Source organism: Oryctolagus cuniculus, chromosome 9 (genome assembly GCF_964237555.1).
Source record: "Oryctolagus cuniculus chromosome 9, mOryCun1.1, whole genome shotgun sequence".
In the NCBI taxonomy this organism is placed as follows: domain Eukaryota; kingdom Metazoa; phylum Chordata; class Mammalia; order Lagomorpha; family Leporidae; genus Oryctolagus; species Oryctolagus cuniculus.
In genome coordinates, this window is record NC_091440.1 from 91,541,093 (window position 1) to 91,564,815 (window position 23,723).

Consider the following 23,723-nt stretch of genomic DNA (forward strand, 5'->3'; position numbering starts at 1 on the left):
ACAAGCCGGCGCCGCAGCTCACTAGGCTAATCCTCCACCTATGGCGCCGGCACACTGGGTTCTAGTCCCGGTCCGGGTGCCGGATTCTGTCCCGGTTGCTCCTCTTCCAGTCCAGCTCTCTGCTGTGGCCCGGGAGGGCAGTGGAGGATGGCCCAAGTCCTTGGGCCCTGCACCCGCATGGGGAGACCAGGAGGAAGCAACTGGCTCCTGGCTCAGCGCACCAGCCAGTAGTGGCCATTTGGGGGGTGAACCAACGGAAGGAAGACCTTTCTCTCTGTCTCTCTCTCTCACTGTCTAACTCTGCCTGTCCAAAAAAAAAAAAAAATCCCAGCTAATACAATGTAAATGGTTGGTATCCTGTATTCTTTAAGGAATAAAAACAAGAAGAAAAGTGTACATGTTCAGTATTAGATCATCCCATGGATTTGGATTGCTGAGTTTAGTACTTTCCCAAGATTCCTTCTAAGATTTATTTATTTATTAACCAGGCTAATTTAGCCATGGGGAATGCCTTTCACTTTTCCTGACTTTGCTTTCCACGTTTTTAAAATTAGTATCTTCTACCAGATGTCTGTCCACCTAAAATCTCTTTCATGTATAAACTTTTTATCAACCTGTTTACAACCAGCAGAGAAGATCTCCAATTCTGTAGGTGCTTATAGAATATGACTTACTTGTGAGCCAGTTTGACTTCAGCAGAACTCCAGATGTTCTCAGGGTGTGGTTTCCAGACCAGTAACATCAGCATCACTTGGTGGCTTACTAGAAACCTACATTGTAAGGAGCAGAGGAGTTGTGATATTCCCCACTTAAGGCTTACTGAGCTGGAAACCACTGGTGGCAGAGAAGCAGCAACCTGAATGTAAGAAGGCTTTAGGTTTCTGATGTACTGTAATATCTGAGAATCACTGGTTTAGTATTATCTAAGCTGAAGCTTTTAAATTCAAATACTTAATATATCATCTACCAATGCCTTTTGACAGTTTTTTTTTCTTAAAGATTTATTTATCTATTTGAAAGTCAGAGTTACGGAGAGAGAAGGAGAGGCAGAGAGAGAGGTCTTCCTTCCACTGGTCCATCACTCTCCAATTGGCTGCAACGGCTGGAGCTGCACCAATCTGAAGCCAGGAGCCAGGTGATTCCTCCAGGTCCTCCACAAAGGTACAGGGGCCCAAGGACTTGGGCCATTTTCCCCTGCCTTCCCAGGCCACAGCAGAGAGCTGGATTGGAAGTGGAGCAGCTGGGTCTCGAACCGGTGGCCATATGGGATGCCGGCACTGCAGGCAGTGGACTTACCCACTACACCACAGTGTTTTGTAATTAGTGTTTCTTTGTGATTGACAGTTGCTCTTTGTAGTGAATTTGCATAAAAAATTGAAAAATTAATTCAAAATAGACCAAAGACCTGGATGTAATGGCCCCAAACCATAAAACTCTTAGAAGAAAATGTAAGTCTTCTTGACCTTGAATTAGCTGTTTTTCAGATGTGACTCCAAAGGCATAATTGACCAAAGAAAAATATAGTTAACTGGTATGTCATAAAATTAAATATTTTTATGCTTCAGAGGATGTCATTAAGAAAGTGAAAAGACAGTGAAATAGAAGGGGAGAAAATATTTGCAATTTATATATATGATAAAATCTAGAATACAGAATAGATATAAACTGAGATGTCTCATAAATCAAATTGCAGTCATTTGGAGAGTGAACCAGCAGAATGGAAGACCTCTCTCTCTCTCTGGCTTTACTTCTCTCTGTAACTGTCTTTTAAATAAATAAAATAATTCTTAAAAACTTCACCTCCACTAGAATGGCCATAATCAAAACCGAGGATAATAACGAGTGTTGACTAGGATGCAAAAGATTGGAACTGTCATAGGATGTAAAATTAAGCAGCCATTTTGTTTTTTTTTTAATTTTTTAAAATGGAAAATGGACACTGTACATAGATTTCAAAGTCTTTTGCACCAAAATAAACATTCTTTAATTACATTTTCTATGAGCTTTTAGAAGTACCTTTGTGGCCGGCGCCGCGGCTCACTAGGCTAATCCTCCGCCTAGCGGCGCCGGCTCACCGGGTTCTAGTCCCGGTTGGGGCGCCGGATCTGTCCCGGTTGCCCCTCTTCCAGTCCAGCTCTCTGCTGTGGCCAGGGAGTGCAGTGGAGGATGGCCCAGGTGCTTGGGCCCTGCACCTCATGGGAGACCAGGAAAAGCACCTGGCTCCTGGCTCCTGCCATCGGATCAGCGCAGTGCGCCGGCCGCAGCGCTCCGACCGCGGCGGCCATTGGAGGGTGAACCAATGGCAAAGGAAGACCTTTCTCTCTGTCTCTCTCTCGCTGTCCACTCTGTCAAAAAAAAACAAAACAAAACAAACAAACAAAAAAAAGAAGTACCTTTGTATACTAAAAACTGCGGTATCTTAAGTCTTGAAAGGATTCATTTTATGGCCTGTGAATTATCTTTTAAAGTAATAATTTGATAGTACTTAAAAAGTATGTATAAATATTCTTAAAGGTTATGAGAAGCCACATGTATTTGGCATTATACTGAGCAATAAAGTTAAAGTGAAAATCTCTTAGGGGTTTACTGGCATACTTGAAATGGTACAAGCTTTAAAGAACATTGTAGGTTGGGGCCGGTGCTGGCCTGAAGTGCCAGCATCCCATGTGGGTGCCAGTTTGAGACCTGGCTGCTCCACTTCCACTCCAGCTCTCTGCTACGGCCTGGGAAAGAAGTAGAAGATGACCCAAGTCCTTGGGCCCCTGCACCTGCGTGGGAGACCCAGAAGAAGCTCCTGGCTCCTGGCTTCGGATCCATGCAGCTCCAGCCATTGTGGCCAGTTGGGGAGTGAAGCATCGGGTGGAAGATTCTCTTTGTCTCTCTCTCTCTCTCTCTCTTTTTTTTTTTTTTTTTTTTTTTGACAGGCAGAGTGGACAGAGAGAGAGAGACAGAGAGAAAGGTCTTCCTTTGCCGTTGGTTCACCCTCCAATGGCCGACGCAGCCAACACGTTGCGGCCGGCGCACCGGCCGGCGCACCACGCTGATCCGATGGCAGGAGCCAGGTGCTTCTCCTGGTCTCCCATGGGGTGCAGGGCCCAAGCACTTGGGTCATCCTCCACTGCACTCCCAGGCCACAGCAGAGAGCTGGCCTAGGAGAGGGGCAACTGGGACAGAATCCGGCACCCGGACCGGGACTAGAACCTGGTGTGCCGGTGCCACAAGGCAGAGAATTAGCCTAATGAGCCGTGGCGCCAGTCTCTCTCTCTCTCTCTTTCTCACTCTCTTTGCCTCTCCTCTCTCTGTGTAACTCCTTCAAATAAATAAATAAATCTTAAAAAAAAACACACACACAAACATTGGAGGTAGACAAAGTAGTTAGGTTGCACATGTCTTGGATAAGTAACTCTCCCCCACTTACCATCCTCAAAATGACCTAAAATGTTGACTTGATTTGAATGATACTTCTTAGAACACTTCCCAGATTCTGTGAAATAATGACACCGACAGTTTATGTTTATAGTGGTTTACATTTCTCTTATGCTTCTATTTTACTTGTCTTGCATTTTCCCCCAACATTTCATTATGAAAATTTTCAAATGTGCAGCAGAGTTGAAAGAATTTTATAGCAAGCATGATACCTCCTACCTAGATTGTGCCTTTGACATCGTCTGTACTTGCTTTATCATAAATCCATCCACTGGCCTATCTCTCCATCTACCAATCCACCTTTTTTTTTTTTTTTATGCATTTCAGACTAAATTACAGTTACCAAGCTTTCTCTTAAATACTTCATCATGCATACAAATTATAGTTCATTAAATGCCCACAGTTTTTTGAGATAAAATTTATAAAGAAAAGCAGAAATCTTAAGTATGCATTTGCTGTGAGACTCAAACCCTTGTCAAGATCTAAAACATTTATCGTCACCCCATAAAGTTCTTTCATACCCTCTTCCTTTCAGTTTCTGTCCCCTATCCCGAAAAGCAACCACTGTAAACAATTGTTTGCTGATAGTTTTGTCTGTTTGGAACTTCACATAAATGAAACAAGGCATAACGTAGTTTTATGTGAGGCTTCTTTCACTCTGCACAATCAGGAGTTTTCTATGTTGTTCTATATGTCATCAATGCATTCTCTCTCTTTTTTTTTTTTGCTGAATATTACATCAATGAATAAATATGTCACATTCTGCTTATCCATTCTGTTAATAGGTACTTGGTCTGTTTTTTGTTTTTGGCTATTATGAATAAAGCTGCTATTTACATTCCTGTACAGATCTTTTAATTTCATTTCTATGTTTTCATTTCTCTTGGATTAATTCTTTGGAGTAGAATTATTAAATCAGAAAAGGTATATGTCAGTTCTGTAAAATCACCCTACCCCTTTCCAAAGTTGTACCATTTTACCCTCCAAGGTAGATACTCTAGTTGCTCCTTGTCCTTGCTGGCAGTATATGTTGTTGGTCTTTTTAATTTTAGCCATTCTTATGAGTCTTTAGTGGTTTCTGCCTTGCATTTTATTTTACTATAGACATGTTGCTTCTGCAGCAATACAAAGCTCCATGAAAACCAGGGCAATCAACTGTACTCCTCTGTAGTGCCTGTCACTTGTGTGGACTAAATGTGAAGCGAGGACAATGAGTGGCTGTTTTCACACTTAGTTTTGGGAGTTTGATATGAAAAAAAAAATTTAGGCCATAAAATATTAGTTAAATTTGACCGGCGCTGTGGCTCACTAGGCTAATCCTCCACCTTGCGGCGCCGGCACACCGGGTTCTAGTCCCAGTCGGGGCGTCGGATTCTGTCCCGGTTGCACCTCTTCCAGGCCAGCTCTCTGCTGTGGCCCGGGAGTGCAGTGGAGGATGACCCAAGTGCTTGGGCCCTGCACCCCATGGGAGACCAGGAGGGAGCACCTGGCTCTTGGCTTCGGATTAGCGCGGTGCGCCAGCTGCAGTGGCCGTTAGGGGGTGAACCAACGGCAAAAGGAAGACCTTTCTCTCTGTCTCTCTCTCTCACTGTCCACTCTGCCTGTCAAATATATATATATATGTTAGTTAAATTTGACCAGATTATTAAATACTTTATTAGAATTAAGAATTATTTATTAAACAAAGAACAGATTTACACTGCTGCTTTTTCATAGGTACAAATGATGCAAAATGTGCACTTGGCTCCAGAGACAGATGAAGATGACCTTTATTCCGGCTACAATGACTACAACCCAACCTATGACACCGAGGTAGGAATGTAGTGGTTTTCACACTGGTCTTTGTAAACCAGGTGGATTTGAAAGATTTGAGGGTCATGCTTTATTATGTTTTAGATTTTAAAAGCTGATAAAAAAAAACCTACAAAAGAGCTACTAGTGAAGACTCTACTAACTTAGAGTAGAGCGGAAGCTATAGGATAGTTTGTAAAGAGTGTATAGATTAATTATATACAGATTGAGTATCCTTACTTGAAGTACTTAGACAAGAAGTGTTTCAGATTTTGGAGGTTTTTTTTTTCTTTTTGAATATTTACATAGATTTTACTGGTTGAGCATCCCTAATCTGAAAATCCAAAGTGCTTAAAGTTTCAGATGTCAGAGCTGAATCTGTATTTATATTTTATATTCTTCAGCATTAGCTATTTGCATGTACAAATTAGAAGACTTAGATCACTTGAAAGTGTGTAAAATTGGTATTTTAATGCTTGCTCTAAATTTGAAATGTCATATAGGCATTTTTTCCTTTTTCAATTTATGCAAATATTTTATATAAAAATTAGGAAATAGAGATAAGTTTTAAGAAAAATTAAAGTCACAGAAGCTCACCATCCAGAAGTAGCCCTTAACTAACTCAGTGTTTATCTTGCCAAATGTTTCCCTATACAAATATATGCAGATCCCTATATATTTTTGGATAAAATAGAATCAGACTGTATGTACTTCTTTGTAACCTGCTTTTTCTCTTTCATGAATATCCATATATTTCAACAAACCTGTATCTGCTTAATATTTAGTAGTATAGTAATTTAAAATATGAAATAATTACTAAGACATTTATGTTTTCCAACATGTTTATACCTCTTGCGGGAGTTATAGTTTCTGAATTGTTAAAGAACAACTAATATGTACTTCTAAGTATGTCCAAATCAAGTGCTAGCATTTGTAGGAATTTAATTTATGAATTCTAGAATTTTGTATAGCATTTAGTAATTTTTAAATGTATTTTATATTATTTGAAAGGCACAGAGACAGAGGGAGATATACTACCCATTAGTTCATTCTCAAAATGGCCCAACAGATGGCACTGGGCCAGACTTATACCAGGGGCCAGAAACTCAATCTGGATATTCTAAATGGGTGATAGGAACAAACCACTTGAGCCATCACTTGCTGCCTCCCAATGATTAGTAGGAAGCTGGAATTGGGAGTGAAGCTGGGACTTGAACCCAAGTATTCTGATATGGGATATGGGTGTCCCGAGTGGCAGCTTAACTGATGTGCCAAATGCCCACCCCATGTTTAGTAATTCTTTTTTTTTTTTTTAAGATTTATTTATTTATTTGAGAGGCGGAGTTACAGGTAGAGATAAGGAGAGACAGAGAGGTCTTCCATCTGCTGGTTCACTCCCCAAATGGCTGCAACAGCCAGAGCTGGCCTGTCTGAAGCCAGGAGCTCAGAGCTTCATCCAGTCTCCCATGTGGGTTCAGGGGCCCAAGCATTTGGGCCATTTTCCACTGCTTTCCCAGGCCATTAGCAGAGAGCTGGATTAGAAGTGGAGCAGCCAGGACTTGAACTGGTGCCCATATGGGATGCCAGTGTTGCAGGTGGAGGCTTAACCTACTACGCCACAGTACTGGCCTCCATATTTAGTGATTCTTTTTTTCTTTTTTTAGATTTATTTTATTTATTTGAAAGACAAAGTTAGAGAGAGAGGTAGAGACAGAGATCTTCCATCCGCTGGTTCACTCCCCAGACGGCTGCAATAGCCGGAGCTGTGCTGATCTGAAGCCAGGAGCCAGGAGCTTCCTCCAGGTCTTCCACACGGGTGCTGGGGCCCAAGGACTTGGGCCATCTTCTACTGCTTTCCTAGGCCATAGCAGAGAGCTGGATAGGAAGAGGAACAGCTGGGTCTCAAACCAGCACCCATATGGGATGCCGGCGCTTCAGGCCAGGGCGTTAACCCGCTGTGCCACAGTGCCAGCCCCCATATTTAATAATTCTTAAGTGTTTTTTAAACTTTGGAATAAAATGGTAGCCTGTGAACTTGAAATCTAGAAATAAAATAAGCAACAAGAAGAAGGTGTTTACTTTTTGATATGAAATAGAAAGATTAAGCAATACTGATCATTCTAGAAAATTTGTAACATGTAGAAAACTGGGGAAAAAAAGTGACATAAACTCTTTCACCTACCCTGGAATTACTGGAAACAGTTGCTTTAAATGTTCATAGAATATGCAATTTGTTAATCCAAGTCACAACAAAGAAAAGTTAGAAGAGCTGTGTGAGTTTGGTGTTTGTAAATGGAAAATTTGTTGACAATTCTCTTAGTTCATTGTTTAGTTAGAATGTATTGATTTAATTCATGAGATTTCAGAAATAATTTATGAATTTTAAAAGATCCTTTCCTCAAAAGATCTGCTGAAGCAGATTATAATTAGTTACCTGAAGGTTACCTTTGCTTTATACCTCATATGAAAGTTCCCAGTTTCTATGGCTGAGAATTGTGTACTTACTAATTTTATTTAGTTAATGTGAAAGGTTGTAAAGATAATATAAAGTGAAAACTAAGGAAGATTGCTTTGTGTTTAATAAAATTATGTTTTAAACTCTATTTTACTAGCATCCTGATGATATGAACATTTTAGTTTGATTGTCTACAGATTTTTAAAAATATAATTGATAGTGACTATTTTATATGTGTGTGTGTGTGTTTAATACTCAGCAAGTATATTTTTTGTGGGAAGTAGACTGAAATGAATGAGAGGCAAGTATGGGAATGACACTAAAGTGTCTGAAGTGTTAGAGCCTGAGTGTGTATGTTGTAGAAAAAGGAGTAGAGGATAAAGGCTGTTAGAAGATTGGCAGCTGGGGGCTAGGGGCTGGGGTTGAGGTGTGGTGGGTGAAGCTGCTGCCTGCGATGCTGACATCCCATGGGTGCACCGGTTCGTGTCCTCGCTGTTCCACTTGCAGTCTATCTCTGCCACCCCCACGGGAGAACCAGATGAAGCTCCTGGCTTTTGGCCTGGCCCAGTCCTGGCCATTTCAGCCATCTGGGGAATGAACTGGCAGATGGAAGATCTGTCTCTCTTTCTCTGTAACTCTGCCTTTCAAATAAATTAACTAAAAAAAGAAAAAGATTGGCAGCTGATAAGACTGAATATTCTTACAGAATATAAAATTGGCATGTTGGGGGCCAGCATTGGCATCCCATGTGAGTGCCAGCTTGAGTCTCAGCTGTTCCACTTCCCTGCTAATGCGCCTAGGAAAGCAGTGGAAGGTGACCCAAATGCTTGGGCCCTGGCACCCATGTGGGAGACCTGGATGATGCTCTTGGCTCCTGGCTTTGGCCTGGCTCAGTGCTGGCTATTGCTGCCATCTGTAACTCTGACTTTCAAAATAAATAAATAAATCTTAAAAAAAAAAAATGGCATGCTGTTCAGGAAACCCAGGAATGCTTGACTTGTATCCCTGCCTTTGACTAGTGTTCCTTTCCTCAACTTTCCTGATAAAGAATAGAAGTACAGGTTAGGAGTCAGCAAAGCAAAATCGCCTTTTATTTCATCTGAGATGGACTTCATCTTCATCTGGATTTAGTAGAGTGCTTGCTCTTGTCTGAACCTCACGCTTCCTCTCCAGCGAGGTGACTGTCATTTTCACTTGGGCAAAGGGGAATGGAGCAAAAGAAAATGTCTGCCCCTTTGCTTGTGGAGATTATGGCCTTTTGTGTTGTTGGGCTCTCTCAGAGAGATTAGGGTGATCCCAGCAAACAGGAAAAGAAAGGAAAAAATGGGTTGGAGGAAGTAAGAGATATGAATCTCTATTCTTACTGCTACAGCCACTAGGAAGAAAGGGAAGAAAGGCCAGTTCTTGTGAACTGTACTTCTAACCTTGCGTTACGATTCCACTCTTGAACAGTTATCAGTAAAATGCCCTTAAAATAACTAGCATAATCAATACCCCTCTTCTAATGGAGGTTTGATGATTTAGGTAGCATGAAGAGGTGAGATTAGAGGACAGGAGTCTTTTTTTTTTTTTTTTTAAGATTTTATTTATTTATTTGAGAGGTAGAGTTACAGAGAGAGAAAGGGAGAGACAGAGAAAGGTCTTCCATCTTCTGGTTAACTCTCCAAATTGCTACAGTGGCCAGAGCTGGATCAGTCTGAAACTAGGAGCCAAGACTTTCCTCCTGGTCTCTCACATGGGTGCAGGGGCCCAAGCACTTGGGCCAGCTTCCACTGCTTTCCCAGGCCATAGCAGAGAGCTGGAAAAGAAGAGGAGCCGCTAGAACATGAACTGGCGCCCATATAGGATGCCAGCACCACAGGTGGAGGCCCAGCCTACTACTCCACAGCACTGGCCCTATGGAGTAGTCTTGAGTCCTTCCCAAATGCCAGTCTTTGAAGTGAGAGAAATTGTAGAAGATCTTAAATACTGAATAAGAATGTAAACTGGTTTTTCCTAATTCTCACTTGATGTTGAATATCAAATTTGCCTTTTTCCTTTAGGACTTGGAAAATGACACAGCTTTTCAACAGGCTGTGAGAACTAGTCATGGCAGAAGACATCCAGTAAGTGAAATCTCTTTAAAAGACTGTGATAAAACACACATCACAAAATTTGCCACTGTAACAGTTTTTGCATGTACAGTTCTGTTGTGTTAAGTACATTCACATTGTTGTGAAACAGGTTATGTGTTTCACTCTTTACATCGGAAACACTATGTCCATTAACGCTGTGTCCTGTCTCCTCCCCTTCCCAAGCCCCTGATAACTGCCATTCTGCTTTCTGCTTCTATAGAATGTACCCTAGATGCTCACATAAGTGGAATCCTAGAGTGTTTGTCTTTTCTGTGACTGGCTTATTTCACTTAGTGTAATGTTCTCAAGGTTCATCCATGTTATGGCATGTGTCAGAATTTCCTTTCCTTCTTCAGGCTGAATTACATTCCATTGTCTGTATATACTACATTTTGTTTATCCAGTCATCAGTGGACACTTGCCTATTTTTGTTGTTGCATTATTGGAGTTTTTTTATATATTCTGAATATTAACTTCTTCTCAGACACCTGGTTTGCAAATATTTTTTCCCATTCTGTAGGTTGCACTTTCATGCTGTTGAGTGTGTTCTTTGAGGCAGAAAAGTTGTTTCAGTTTTATAGTCCTACTTGTCTACTTCTGCTTTTGTTACCATATCCTAGGAAATCACTTCCAAGACCAGTGCTGAGTAGCTTTCCTCTCTATATTTTCTTCTAGGAGTTTTGTAGATTTAGGTTATATTTTAGATGTTTAATCTATTAAGAATTAGTTTTTTGTATGTGGTATAAGATTGTGGTTCATCTTTTTTTTTTTTTTTTAATTATTTGAAAGGTAGAGAGAGAGATGGGAGAGAGATCATCTGTCTGCTAGTTCACTGTTGAAATGCCTGCAACAACCAGAGCTGGGCCAGGCTGAAGCCAGAGCCCGGAATTCTATCTAAGTCTCCTGTTTGGGTGGCAGGGACCCAAATAAGTTAGCCATCATCTGCTGTCTCCCAGGGTATGTATTAGTAAGAAGCTGGTTCACAGTGGAGGAGCTGGAACTCAAACCAGGTATTCCAATATGGGATATAGGCATCCCAAGCAGTGACTCAACTGCTGCACCAAGTGTACACTCCCGTTGTTTTATCTTATTTATTTTATTGATTTATTGTTTTCTGAGAGGACAGAAGAGAGAGAGAGAGGGGGAGAGTGAGAGAGAGAGATGGTTTCCATGTGCTTCTTCAAATCCCTCAACAGCCATGGGGGTCGAAGCCAGGAGCTGAGTATTCAGTGCAGATCTCCCATGTGGTAGCAGAGACCCAGTTCTTGGAGCCATCACTGCCGCCTCCCAGGTTCTGTGTTAGCAGAAAGCTAGAATCAGGAGCCAGAGCCAGGAGCTGAACTCAGGCACTCTGATGTGGAATGTGTCATTCTAACTGGTGTCAAATGTGCCAAGCCAAATGCCTGCCCCTTACCCCCACCAACTCCATTCTTTTGCACGTGAATAGCCGATTTTCCCAGCGTCATTTGTTGGAGAGGCGGCCCTTTCCCCTTGAATGGTCTTGGCACCCCTGTGGCCACCCATATTTGACCACATACTCAAGTGTTTGTTTTTGGGATTCTTTTTCTACTCTATTCGTCTATATGTCTGTCTGTGTGCCAGCACCACACTGTTCATTACTGCAACTTTGTAGCATATATTGGAATCAGGAAGCAAGAGTCCTCCAAGTTTGTTCTTTTTCAGTATTGTCTAGCCATTCACGATCATTGACATTTCACAGAAATTTCTGGGTGAATTTTTCTCTTTCTACAAAAAATGACATTGAGATTTTGTTAGAGATCACATTGAATCTGTAGATTACTTTAGTTAGAATGGACTTTGTAACAGTATTAAGTCTTCCAATCCATGAACACAAGATGGTTCTCCATTTATTTTTGTTGTCTTTAGTTTCTCTTTCAGCAATGTTTTGTAGTTATTTCAGTGCAACCAATAAGTGAACTTTTAAAATTTTTAATTGACATGTGATAATTATGCCTATTTTATAGTGTCGGTGAGTGAATTTTGAAGTATTTTAGATCAAAGAATTTCTTTATGCTCATGAAACTATAAATATTATTTATATTAGTCATCCCAATATGTTTACTTAAAACATTCATTGTTTAGAACATATTTTCCCAGGACAGGCATGTGACAGGTCAGGTAAGTTGCTACTTGGGCCCCCTACATCCCATTTTGGAGTACCTAGTTCAAGTTTTCAGCTGCTGTACTCCCAATCCAGCCTACTGCTCATGCACACCCTGGGAGGAAGCTTTTGATGACTCAAGTATTTGGACCCTGCACCTACATGGGAGACCCAGGTTGAGTTCTGAGCTATTGGCTTGGCATAGCCCAGCCCTGGCTATTTGTGGGAATTTGGGGGGGTGAACTAAAGGATGAAAGATTTCTATCTCTTTCACTCTGCCTTTCAAATACAATGAGAATAAGAAAATAAAAACTAACAAAAAATTGCCTATTTTTCAAAATATTTATTTAATTGAAAGAGTGATGGAAGGAAGGAGAGGGAGAGGGAGAGAGATCTATCTGCTGGTTCATTTCCCAAGTGGCACAACATTCAGAGCTGGGCCAGGCTGAAACCAGGAGCCCAGAACTCCCATCTGGGTGTCCAGTGTGGGTTAAAGTGGCCTGAGCACCTGGACCATCACCTGCTGCCTTTCCAGGAGCATTAGCAGGAAGCTGGATCAAAATTGGAGCAGCCGAGACTCAAACCAGCACTTATGTGGGGTGCTGCCATCACAAATGGCAGCTTAACCAGCTGTGCCACAACACTGGCCCTTGGTTAGTTTTTTTGTTTGTTTTGAGAGTCAGACAGAAACAGAATGTGACAGCGCCCATCCACACTCCCCAGATGCCTGCAGTTTCTGGAGCTAGGCTGAAGCTGGGAGCCGAGAACTCAGTCCAAGTCTCCCTTGTAGATGTCAGGAACCCAATTACTTGACCTCTCAGCCCTGCTTCCCATGGTCTGCATTAGCAGAACGCTGATGTCAGGAGCCAGAGGTGGGCATCAAACCCACGTATCTGATGTGGAATGCAGGCATCTCAATTGTCCATTCTGCTAGGCTGAACACCCGTACCCAACATGAACTTCAAGTGCTGTAACACTTTTAAATGTCTTCTTATAATAAAGAAAAAGAACAAGTGACTAAAGTTCACCTAGAAAATTTGTGGTAATACCTGTATTTAGACATGTTTTCCTACAAAATTAATGTGTATTTTTTCTGTGTTTTTCCTTTTAATAACATTTATTTTTCAGTTCAAAATGTTTATAATTCCTATGGTGATTTCTTCTTTGAACCAAAGGTAGTTTAGAGTGTCTATACCTACCAACATTTTTTTAAATTATCTTTGTTACTTTGTTCTAACTTTATTCTTAGTAACAGAAAATAATCTGTATAAGTTCAATTTTTTGAAATGTATTAATACTCTAAATATATTTTAAAAGGATCTGTGTTCTGCAGTTGATAGGTATAATGATGTACGTCAATTTGGTCACGTATGTTGCTGATTTTGTTCGAATGTTCTTTATTTTTACTGATTTTTTTTTGTGTGTTGATTCTGTTATTAAGAAAGTGTGATCAAATCTTGTACTATGATTATGATTTTGTCTATTTCGTGCGTTAGATAAATATGTATTTGGAGCAGAGATACTTAAAATTGTTAAATTTTTATGGTAAAATGAGCCTTTTATTGTTAAGAAGTATATTTCTAGTAATGTATTTGTTTATTTTGCCTGATAAATTAATATACTGATACAGTTTCCAAGCTGTCTTTTGTCTAGTATTTGCATTCTATGTCTTTCTCCTTTTTACTTTTACATATCCATATATTTAAGATCTATTTTTTTATATTTTTTTAAGATTTATTTATTTACTTGAAAGTCAGAGCTACAGAGAAGTAGAGGCAGAGAGAAAGATCTTCCATCCACTGGCTTGCTCCCCAAAAGGCAGTGACAGCTGGAGCTGGGCCAGTCAGAAGCTAGGAGTCAGGAGCTTCTTCCAGGTCTCCCACATGGGTGCAGGGTCCCAAGGACCTGGACCATCTTCCACTGCTTTCCCAGGCACATTGACAGGGAGCTGGATTGGAAGTGGAGTGACTGGGACTTGAACTGGCGCCCATATGGGTTGCTGGGATTGCAGGCGGCGGCTTAAACTGCCGCGCCACAGTGCAGACCCCAAAATCTCTCTTAATACCAACATGTATTGAGGTTTTTTTTTTTTTTTTTTTTTAAGATTTAAAAAACAAATGTTTTGTTTTTTAACAAAAAAATTACAGAAAGATAGAGGCTCACTCCCCAAATGACCACAACAGCTGGAACTAGACCAGTCTGAAGCCAGGAGTCAGGAGCTCAAGGACCTGGGCCATTTTTCACTGCTTTCCCAGGCACATTAACAGAGCGCTGGATAGGAAGTAGAGCAGCCAGGACGCGAACTGTTGCCCATATGGGATGCTGGTGCCAGAGGCAGTGGCTTAACACGCTGTGCCACAGCACCGGCCCTTTGAATTTTATTTTTTAAAATAAAGTCTAACTGTGTTTTGGTGAAACATTCATTCTTTTTACATTTAGTGAAAATACTGATTTGGTTTAATTTTTTTTTATTTGCTTTTTTCTGTTTTTGTTTTCTCCTTTTTTTTGTTTTTATTAACCCATTTTCCTGTTCTGTTGTCTTGGTAGTTTACATTTTTTAACCATCCCTTTAGTGGTTTCCTAAAGATTGCAACACTCATCTTCAACTCATTAATGTCTCATATAAGTGAGTAGTTTTACTATTTTTAAATAATGCTAAAATTATACATTATTTTCAGATCTAGAATTTTCGTTTATTCTTTTTTGTGGTTTCCAGTTGCTGAAATTGTAACCTTGTTTTTTAATTCATTGAGTGTATTAAGCATAGTTACATAAAAATCTGTGTCTGATATTTGAATCCCATGTATCCCCTTCTCGGTTTTTTCCACTCATTTATTTCTCTTGGCTTTGGCTAGGCAATCTTGCCTCCCCTGTGTCTGGTTGTTTTTGATTGAATGCCGGTCACTGTAAAGAAAAATTTTAGAGATGATTATTGCTGTGTGTCTTCACTGTCCATTATGATAGTCTCTAGCCACATGTAACTATTTACATTTAAATTGTTTAAACATTAGAACTGAAAATTCAAATCCTCACTGCATTAGGCACATTTCAGTGCTCAGCAGGCTCGTGTGCCCAGTGGCTGTCATCCGAGAGGACAGATTTAGAATGTTTGTGTCACTGCAGAAAGTTCTGGTTGATGGCACAGCTTGAGAGAATTTACTTTTCCGTAACAGCCCTAGCAACACTAGGAATCCCTGATCACCTTAATCTGGTTGGCTTTGAGTTGATTCTAAATTGTACTTCAGTCCTTCTAAGGCTGAAGTGTTAGGGTGTGGCTTTCTGAGATCACAAGGGAGAGCCTGCGGGGTTACCAGGCTGCCTCCTTGGCGGGCCCTCGACTCTCAGACTGCGAATCTGTCAGAGCCGCTGCAGCTCTCAGCCCTGCCTGTGGAATTAACGGATGCCCCTAGCACCTCGCTTCCCTAGGCGTCCCTGCTCCTCCTTATTTTGAGACTTTGTGATCACTGTTATAGTGATTTTCTAGTGCTTTCAAACTATTTTTTTTTTTTAAGATATCTTTTTCCCTAGCCTTTTCAGTTCTTCTTCGAAGGAAAGTTTTTAAAAACTGGTCCATCATAGCTAGACGTAAAATTCCTTCCCAAATGATATTTAATCAAGCATTTCAAACAAATATGCCTAACAACTACTGTGAGTAGGACATTTTCACCTCCATGGTGCTGTTTGATACCAACCACATTTTGTGATCTGTGTACTCTGTATTCTTACTTAAAAGATGAGGAAAATTGGCGTCAAAGAGATTGGATAAACACAGCTAGTCAGGGGAAAGGTGAAATTCAAACCCAGGCTCTTAGACTCCAAATCCTATATCTGTTTGGACTACTGGCTGGCAGTAACAAGGATGCAGTAAATATTTAATGAATGATACATTCACACATGGAAACAGATCTTCTTGGCAATCAAGTCATGCAAAAGTCTCCAAAAAGGAGACTTTAAAGAAAAAAAATTTTTTAAATGAATTCTAGGATAAGTCTCCTTCTCAGTACTTAAAATGCCTGAACTCCCTAATATTCCAGATAATTTAAACAAACCATTCTAAATATTGTATAAATATTTCTTCATTGATAAGTCTATATTTCCCATTTCTTTTCCAGTTTTCCATTATTATATACCTTAATCTGAATTCTGTTAACTATGTTCTTTTTCCTCCCCAAGATAACTGCTAAAATACCAAGCACTGCAGTTACTAGACCTGTAGCTACCGGATATGGGGTAGGTTTTTGTAAGCTGAGAATATTAAGATGCTTTTTCTTATACGTAAGATCACCTTAGGCAGTTCTAAATAATTTTGGCTACCTTTAAGTTCATGATGCAGAATTATTTCCTATTTAAATAGTTACGAACAGTATAAAAGTCTAATTTGATGAAAACTTTGAACATTCTAGTCATTTTGATTTGTAAATATGTAATAAAATATTGTATTACCTTTTTCCACTTGTTAGCCTTGTGTTTGTTGACTGACCTCCTTCTGTTTCTATGTAATATAACCAAGTCTCCTATGTATTCCATTTGCTATTTCATGTGAAGTTAGATATTATAGTAATGTAATAGTGCTTGTAATTATAAAAAATTTACTAACCAGTAAATGAAATTTAAGAAAAATGTTTCAGAGGCATATATTTGGGTCTTACTTATACTTGTATTAGAGACCTTTGGAGGAAAGATACCAAATAAAACTTCATAAAATAATAAACCTTTTTGTTGTACACATACTAGCAGTCTCGGTTGTAACTGTATTTAGCAAATGAAAACTTAAAATATTGAATCAGGATTGTGCATATATATTTGGATACATTTAATGCTCAGATTTGTTTTCTACCATTGTACTTTTTGGGATTAAGTATGTAGATTCTAAAAACAACATGATTGTAGTTGTATATGTAGCTGTAGTTGTATGTGTAAATATATAGGTATAGGCATATGTAAGTAATTTGTTTTTGTATAAATGATGTTTGTAATAAAAAGTATAAGACTTTTTTTAAAAATCTTGCCCAAATTACTTACAATTTGGGTGACTAGAGGAATGAGGGGTGGTAGGAATTCCTGGGTTTTTTTTGTTTGTTTGTTTGTTTGTTTGTTTTTTAAGATTTATTTATTTGTTTGAAAGAGAGAGGGGGAGGTGGAGAGAGAGAGATCTTCTATCCGTTGGCTCACTCCTCAGGTGGTCACAATGGCCAGCGCTCCGTCAGGCCGAAACCAGTAGCCAAGAGTTTCATCCGGGTCTCCCACATGGGGGCCCAAATGCTTGGGCCATCTTCTGCTGCTTTCCCAGGCACATTAGCAGGGAGCTGGATCAGAAGTGGAACAGCCGGGACTCGAAGCGGAGCCCATATGGGATGCTGGCATCATAGGTGGTAGTTTTACCAGCTATACCACAATGCTGGTCCCTGCTGACCCTTATTTTACAGTTTGTAGTTTGTAATCTTATATCCTCAGGTGATAAATGGAAAAAAAATCATGTTTAAGTTTACTTGTTGATAGAATGAAGAAAAATGTTATGAAAAAACCTTTTGTAATTTGGTTTGTAAAATTAAAGGTAGATTTTTTTTCAGGAATCCTTGTAACTTAACTTTTCTGTTTACCAGTCCAAGACATCACTAGCATCCTCAATGGGCAGACCAATGACAGGAGCTATTCAGGTATGCCTGCTCAGTGGTGTTCATTTAGTGGCTTTCCTGTGACTTGGAATTTACTATCAAAGCCTGTCTTTTTCCTTTGTTATATTATTTTTCTATGTTGAAGATGTTACTTATATAGTGATACTGGTTCTTTAAATTATGAGGTAAAAGTTGGACAAGATCTTTGGAGCAAGATCTCTTTGAATTTATTTACTCAGGTCTGAAATGAAATCCCACTGGAGAATGAACAAAAGACTGATTATTTGTGTGTATAATGTACTGTGGGATCAGCTTTTCCTATGCTACCATTTACAATGATTTCTATGACTTCTCTCATAGACACATAGGAGACAAACCAGAAGTAGGAAAATACTTAGCTAATAAGCTATTTTTTTCTTTCCAAACTGAGCTAAGTCCAGTTAGGTCAAGAAATTGAAACTTTATAGAGGAAAGAGAAGAGGCAGAGTGATTAAAAATCAATATTAAAACTTGAGGCTGTATTAAACTGTACGTCATTTGTAGAAATGTAAATGGGAAGTGGCTTTTTTTTAAGAACAGCTTTTAATGATTCCTGTTCTTGGAAGGATGGAGTTACCAGACCCATGACAGCAGTGAGAGCAGCTGGTTTTACCAAGGCAGCTTTGAGAGGTTTGTTATACCGTTTCTACTAATTTTTTAAGAAATTTTAATTTTTACTGTTTTTGTGTATATAAATATTACTACTCTACTGCTATTTTCACATGCCATTTATTACAAGATGCATCATTACTTTAGGTACCATTAAGAAAGAAAAAGCATGATAAGAACATTTTTACTCTTAGTCAGGGTAGTATGACACTAGTGTGTAATTTGTCAAGACATTGAATTTTTTGTGCATTTTATTTTATATGAACTAGAGATTGGTTAAAAACAAGAAAGGTGAAAATAGTGTTTAAATATATGATGAGTCTGGGGGCAGGTATTTGGCCTCACAGTTGAAACCTGCATCCCATGTTGGAATGCCTGAATTCAGGTCCCAACTCTGCTTCCAGATGCAGCTTCCTGGGAGGCAGCAGGATGGTTCAGTTAGTTGGGTCCCTGCCACCCACCTGGGAGATGAGATTGAGTGTCCAGCTCCTGGCATTTGGGGAGTGAACCAGTGGAGGAGAGCTCTTCTCCTGTCTCTCTTAGATATAAAAGTTAATAATTTAAACATAAAATTTTAATGAGTATTAATGTTTATTGTAACAATAAGGAAAATTAGGAAGCCAATGCTAGGTCATATCTCACATGACTGAGAGTAGGCTAAAGAGGCATAGATTACTAGAGAGGAGAAAGTAAATTTGTATACATTAACATGCCTTTTATTTACATGGTTTTATGTATGTTAAAAATCTTGGCAATTTTCCAATATATGAAATGTTTTATAACAATAAATGTTGTATCCATCTAACAATGGATAATATAAAATGTTTAATAAGTAGGTAAATTAAATAAGTTATACAAGGCTTGATATTTTCATATTTTATTCAAATTTTCTGGGGTTCAAATTAAATATGAATTCCTAATTGTGTTTCAGGCTCTTCATTTGACCCACTTGGTCAGTCAAGGGGTCCTGCTCCTCCTCTGGAAGCCAAAAATGAAGATAGGTATGTAAGTCCTTATGCTGTTGCTTTGTTGTTGTATGTTTTAAAAATATACAGTTCCTTCAATTCTTTTTTTTTTTGACAGGCAGAGTAGACAGTGAGAGAGAGAGAGACAGAAAGGTCTTCCTTTACCGTTGGTTCACCCTCCAATGGCCACTGTGGCTGGCATACCACGCTGATCTGAAGCCAGGAGCCAGGTGCTTCTTCTGGTCTCCCATGCGAGTGCAGGGCCCAAGCACTTGGGCCATCCTCCACTGCACTCCCTGGCCACAGCAGAGAGCTGGCCTGGAAGAGGAGCAACCGGGACAGAATCCGGCACCCCAACCGGAACTAGAACCTGGTGTGCCGGTGCCGCAGGTGGAGGATTAGCCTATTGAGTTGCAGCACCGGCCCCTTCAATTCTTAAATGTTTGTGTCAGCAGAATACTAATCAGAACTTCCCTAATTCTTGGAACTAGCAAAGGAATCAAGTCTAACAAGACGTGTGTAATGTGTGATCTTATTGGAATACTATTTGACTTGATAATATAGTCTCAGTTTTTTTTGGTGCCAATACTGATTCTCTTTAAGAACAAATAAAATGAGATTGGTTGAAGATGTTATAAGAATTGCTTATTTTAAAAGGACATTTCGGGCCGGCACCATGACTCACTAGGCTAATCCTCCACCTTGCGGCACCGGCACACCGGGTTCTAGTCCCGGTCGGGGCGCCGGATTCTGTCCCAGTTGCCCCTCTTCCAGGCCAGCTCTCTGCTGTGGCCCAGGAGTGCAGTGGAGGATGACCCAAGTGCTTGGGCCCTGCACCCACAGGGGAGACCAAGAGGAGCGCCTGGCTCCTGCCATCAGATCAGCGCGGCGCACCGGCCGCAGCGCGCCGGCCACGGCGGCCATTGGAGGGTGAACCAACGGCAAAAGGAAGACCTTTCTTTCTGTCTCTCTCTCACTGTCCACTCTGCCTGTCAAAAAAAAAAAAAGGACACTTCAAGGGCCAGCACTGTGGCACAGTGGGTTAACGCCCTGGCCTGAAGTGCCAACATCCCATATGGGTGCTGGTTTGAGACCCAGCTGCTCCACTTCTGATCCGGCTCTCTGCTGTGGCCTGGGAAAGCGGTAGAAGATGGCCCAAGTCTTTGGGCCCCTGCACCCATGTGGGATACCTGGAAGAAGCTCTTGGCTCCTGGCTTCAGATCGGTGCAGCTCTGGCTGTTGCAGCCAACTGGGGAGTGAACCATCGGATGGAAGACCTCTCTCCCTCTCTGCCTCTCCTCTCTCTGTGTGTAACTCTGACTTTCAAATAAATAAGTAAATCTTTAAAAAAAAAAAAAAAAAGGACATTTCAAAGAAAAAAAGAATGCAGGTAGTTTATCACGCTATTATTTAAAAGAGTTACTGAGTTGTGGGAGTGGGGAACAAAGAGATCTTTCATGCATTGGTTCACTCCCTGGATGTCCACAGAGGCCAGGGTGGGCCAGGCCAGAGCCAGGAGCTTCATACAGGTCTCCCTTGCCAAGCACCTGGGCCTTCTGTTGCTGCTTTTCCCAGGCCATTAGCAGGGAGCTGGACAGGAAGTGGAGCAGCTGCGACTAGGACTCATGCCCAGATGGGATGGTGGCATCACAGGCAGGGGCTTTACCTGCTAAGCAATAATGCCGCCCCTAAATTGTAATTTTTAAACTCAATATCTGAGCCATTATATCAATGCCATAAGTACCCTTTCTGACTAACAAGAAACCTCTATAAAAAGTCTTTATTTTATTTTTTTAAAGATGTTCATTATTTTTATTTTAAGAGATAGAGTTGCAGACAGAGAGAAGGTGAGAGAGAGTGAGGTCTTCCATCTGCTGGTTCACTCTCTAAATGGCCCCAATGGCCAGAGTTGAGGCCAGTCTGAAGCCAGGATTGAAGAGCCAGGAGCTTCTTCCAGGTCTCCCACGCAGGTGCAGGGGAACAAGTACTTGGGCCATGTTCTGCTTTCCCAGGTCATAGCAGAGAGCTGGATTGGAAGAAGAACAGCCAGGACTCTAACCGGCACCCGTAAGGGATGCTGGCACCTCAGGCAGAGGCATTTGGCTGCCCACAGCGCCAGCACCAAGTCAGTTTATTTCGTATCTTGGAAAATGACTGCTAATAAAATTATATTCTTTCATTTCAGTATTATGTCTTTAGAGTCCTTTTAGCTGATAATAATTGAAGGTATATAAAAAAGACACAATTAAGAACATTTACTATCTTACATAACAAGAAATCTGGAAAGAAGGGCAGTCTGGCGGATGGTTAATTTAACTGCTCAGTAATAGTATCCCTTCGGCTCCTTTTTGATTCTCTTGGTTTTTCCTAAGAGCCTGTTCTTTACATTGACACCATAAAGGGGTGACAGTTCAAAATGTCCATGTAGTTGATAAAGTTTAGAGGTTTCAGTCTGAGGGCCCTTTAAAAAACAAAGAACATCTTTTCAGAACCCCTCCATACCCCAGGTGGATGTGCTTTCATTGGCCAGAAAGTATTTCCTGCCTGTGCTTGTGCCAAGCTCTGGGAAGGGGAGTCAGACTCTTGACTGGCTTGGATGCAGCATACAAGGAATAAGGGTGGGTGGCAGGCCCTTATGTATGTAGGTATCTGTCAGTGTCTACAAGGAGGCTTCATTTTCTTAGCATTTGTTAGAAACAGGATAATTACTTTTTGTTTATTTATTTATTTATTTTTTATTTTTTGACAGGCAGAGTGGACAGTGAGAGAGAGAGACAGAGAGAAAGGTCTTCCTTTGCCGTTGGTTCACCCTCCAATGGCCACCGTGGCCGGCGCGCTGCAGCCGGTGCACCGCGCTGATCCGATGGCAGGAGCCAGGAGCCAGGTGCTTTTCCTGGTCTCCCATGGGGTGCAGGGCCCAAGCACCTGGGCCATCCTCCACTGCACTCCCTGGCCACAGCAGAGAGCTGGCCTGGAAGAGGGGCAACCGGGACAGAATCCGGCGCCCCAACCGGGACTAGAACCTGGTGTGCCGGCGCCGAGGATAATTACTTTTGAGTATCTTCATAACAAATAAAGTTACAGATTTTTAACTTTAAAAATTTGTGTTGATATTTTACATTTCATAATCATCTGTAGACAACATTTAAAGACATTTATTAGAGTGCTTCCGACAATTAGAATTCTATGCATCACTGTAACTATAAAACTACAATTTATTATGTTCATTGGGCAGTTAAGAGTTTCACGGGGTTGGCACTGTGGCATAGTGGGTAAAGCCACCACCTGCAGTGCCGACATCCCATATGGGTGCCAGTTCAAATTCCGCTGCTCCACTTCCCATCCAGCTCTCTGCTATGGCCTGGGAAAGTAGTGGAACATGGCCCAAGTCCTTGGGCTCCTGCACCCATGTGGGAGACCTGGAAGAAGCTCCTGGCTTCAGTCAGCACAGCTCCAGCTGTTGCAGCTAATTGGGGAGTGAACCAGCAGATGGAAGACACCCCCTCACCCCGAGTAACTCTTTCAAATAAATAAATCTTTTTTAAAAAAAGTTTCACAGATCTTTATAAGCTATTAAAATTTGTAGTCTTAGTCCTAGGTTCTCTCAATGAATCATATTTAAATTTATTCCTGTATTTTTAAAAAATATCCATTTGTAGAGAAGGCAGAGGACTACTATTTATTCAGATGTATGAGGCATTGATATACATTCAGAGTATTGTATTTTGCTGGAAGAAAGTGGTAGCAAATAACATTGATGTTATTTTCAACTATGACTGGTTTGGGAGTAAGAGCTAACAGAGCCAAGACTTTTAATTTCTTTATCTTGTCAGAAATTTTTTTTACAACATCATTCTGGTAGTAAATATTTTTTATTTTTTTGAATACTTCATTTTTTCTAGCCATAAGATAAAGTTTTAATTTGCAATAGCATCTAGCAAAAAAAAATCTACTTCCTTTTTGATGTGGTAGTATAAAAGTACAGATTTTACTTGGATATAAATGCTGGCTCCATAACTTACTAGCTTTGTGACCTCAAGCATCATACTTAGCTTCCCATCTAAACTTCAGTTGCCTTGTCAGTAAGCAGGGATAGTGATGGTATTTATATCTACTTATGTTAGGAGGAGTAAGTGAAAGCGTAAAGCATTTAGCTCAGTGTTAATTATACTTGTTCTGAATAAATGTTAACTGTTTTTACTATTATGGATAATTATATTGTGTGGTTATTGAGAACAGCAATACATTTTCTTTGTAATGCCATTTGTACGTTTGTTTTATAGCCTATCATTGATATTTTTTATTTTTTATTTATTTTTTATTTTTATTTTATTTTTTTTTTGACAGGCAGAGTGGACAGTGAGAGAGAGAGACAGAGAGAAAGGTCTTCCTTTTGCCGTTGGTTCACCCTCCAATGGCCGCCGCGGCCGGCGTGCTGTGGCCGGCACACCGCGCTGATCCGATGGCAGGAGCCAGGAGCCAGGTGCTTTTCCTGGTCTCTCATGGGGTGCAGGGCCCAAGCACCTGGGCCATCCTCCACTGCACTCCCTGGCCACAGCAGAGAGCTGGCCTGGAAGAGGGGCAACC

The 23,723-nt window shown here is 40.6% G+C and overlaps 1 protein-coding gene across 7 annotated transcripts in view; it reads left to right on the forward strand.

Annotated features, from left to right (window-relative positions):
• Positions 1-23,723, forward strand: part of IFT88 (intraflagellar transport 88) — a 125,209-nt gene that overhangs the window by 1,427 nt on the left and 100,059 nt on the right. For 3 of the 7 annotated variants that reach the window (XM_017343475.3, XM_008259933.4, XM_008259936.4), the window contains exons 2-7: positions 5,143-5,238; positions 9,715-9,777; positions 16,082-16,138; positions 17,512-17,565; positions 18,129-18,192; positions 19,103-19,172. In XM_017343475.3, coding sequence (XP_017198964.2) covers positions 5,149-5,238; positions 9,715-9,777; positions 16,082-16,138; positions 17,512-17,565; positions 18,129-18,192; positions 19,103-19,172 — 398 coding nt within the window. In that variant the 5' untranslated portion in view covers positions 5,143-5,148. Of the gene's footprint in view, positions 1-5,142; positions 5,239-9,714; positions 9,778-16,081; positions 16,139-17,478; positions 17,566-18,128; positions 18,193-19,102; positions 19,173-23,723 lie in introns of those variants that run through there. The other 4 variants (XM_070049126.1, XM_008259935.4, XM_070049127.1 and 1 more) reach the window with 2 other exon arrangements.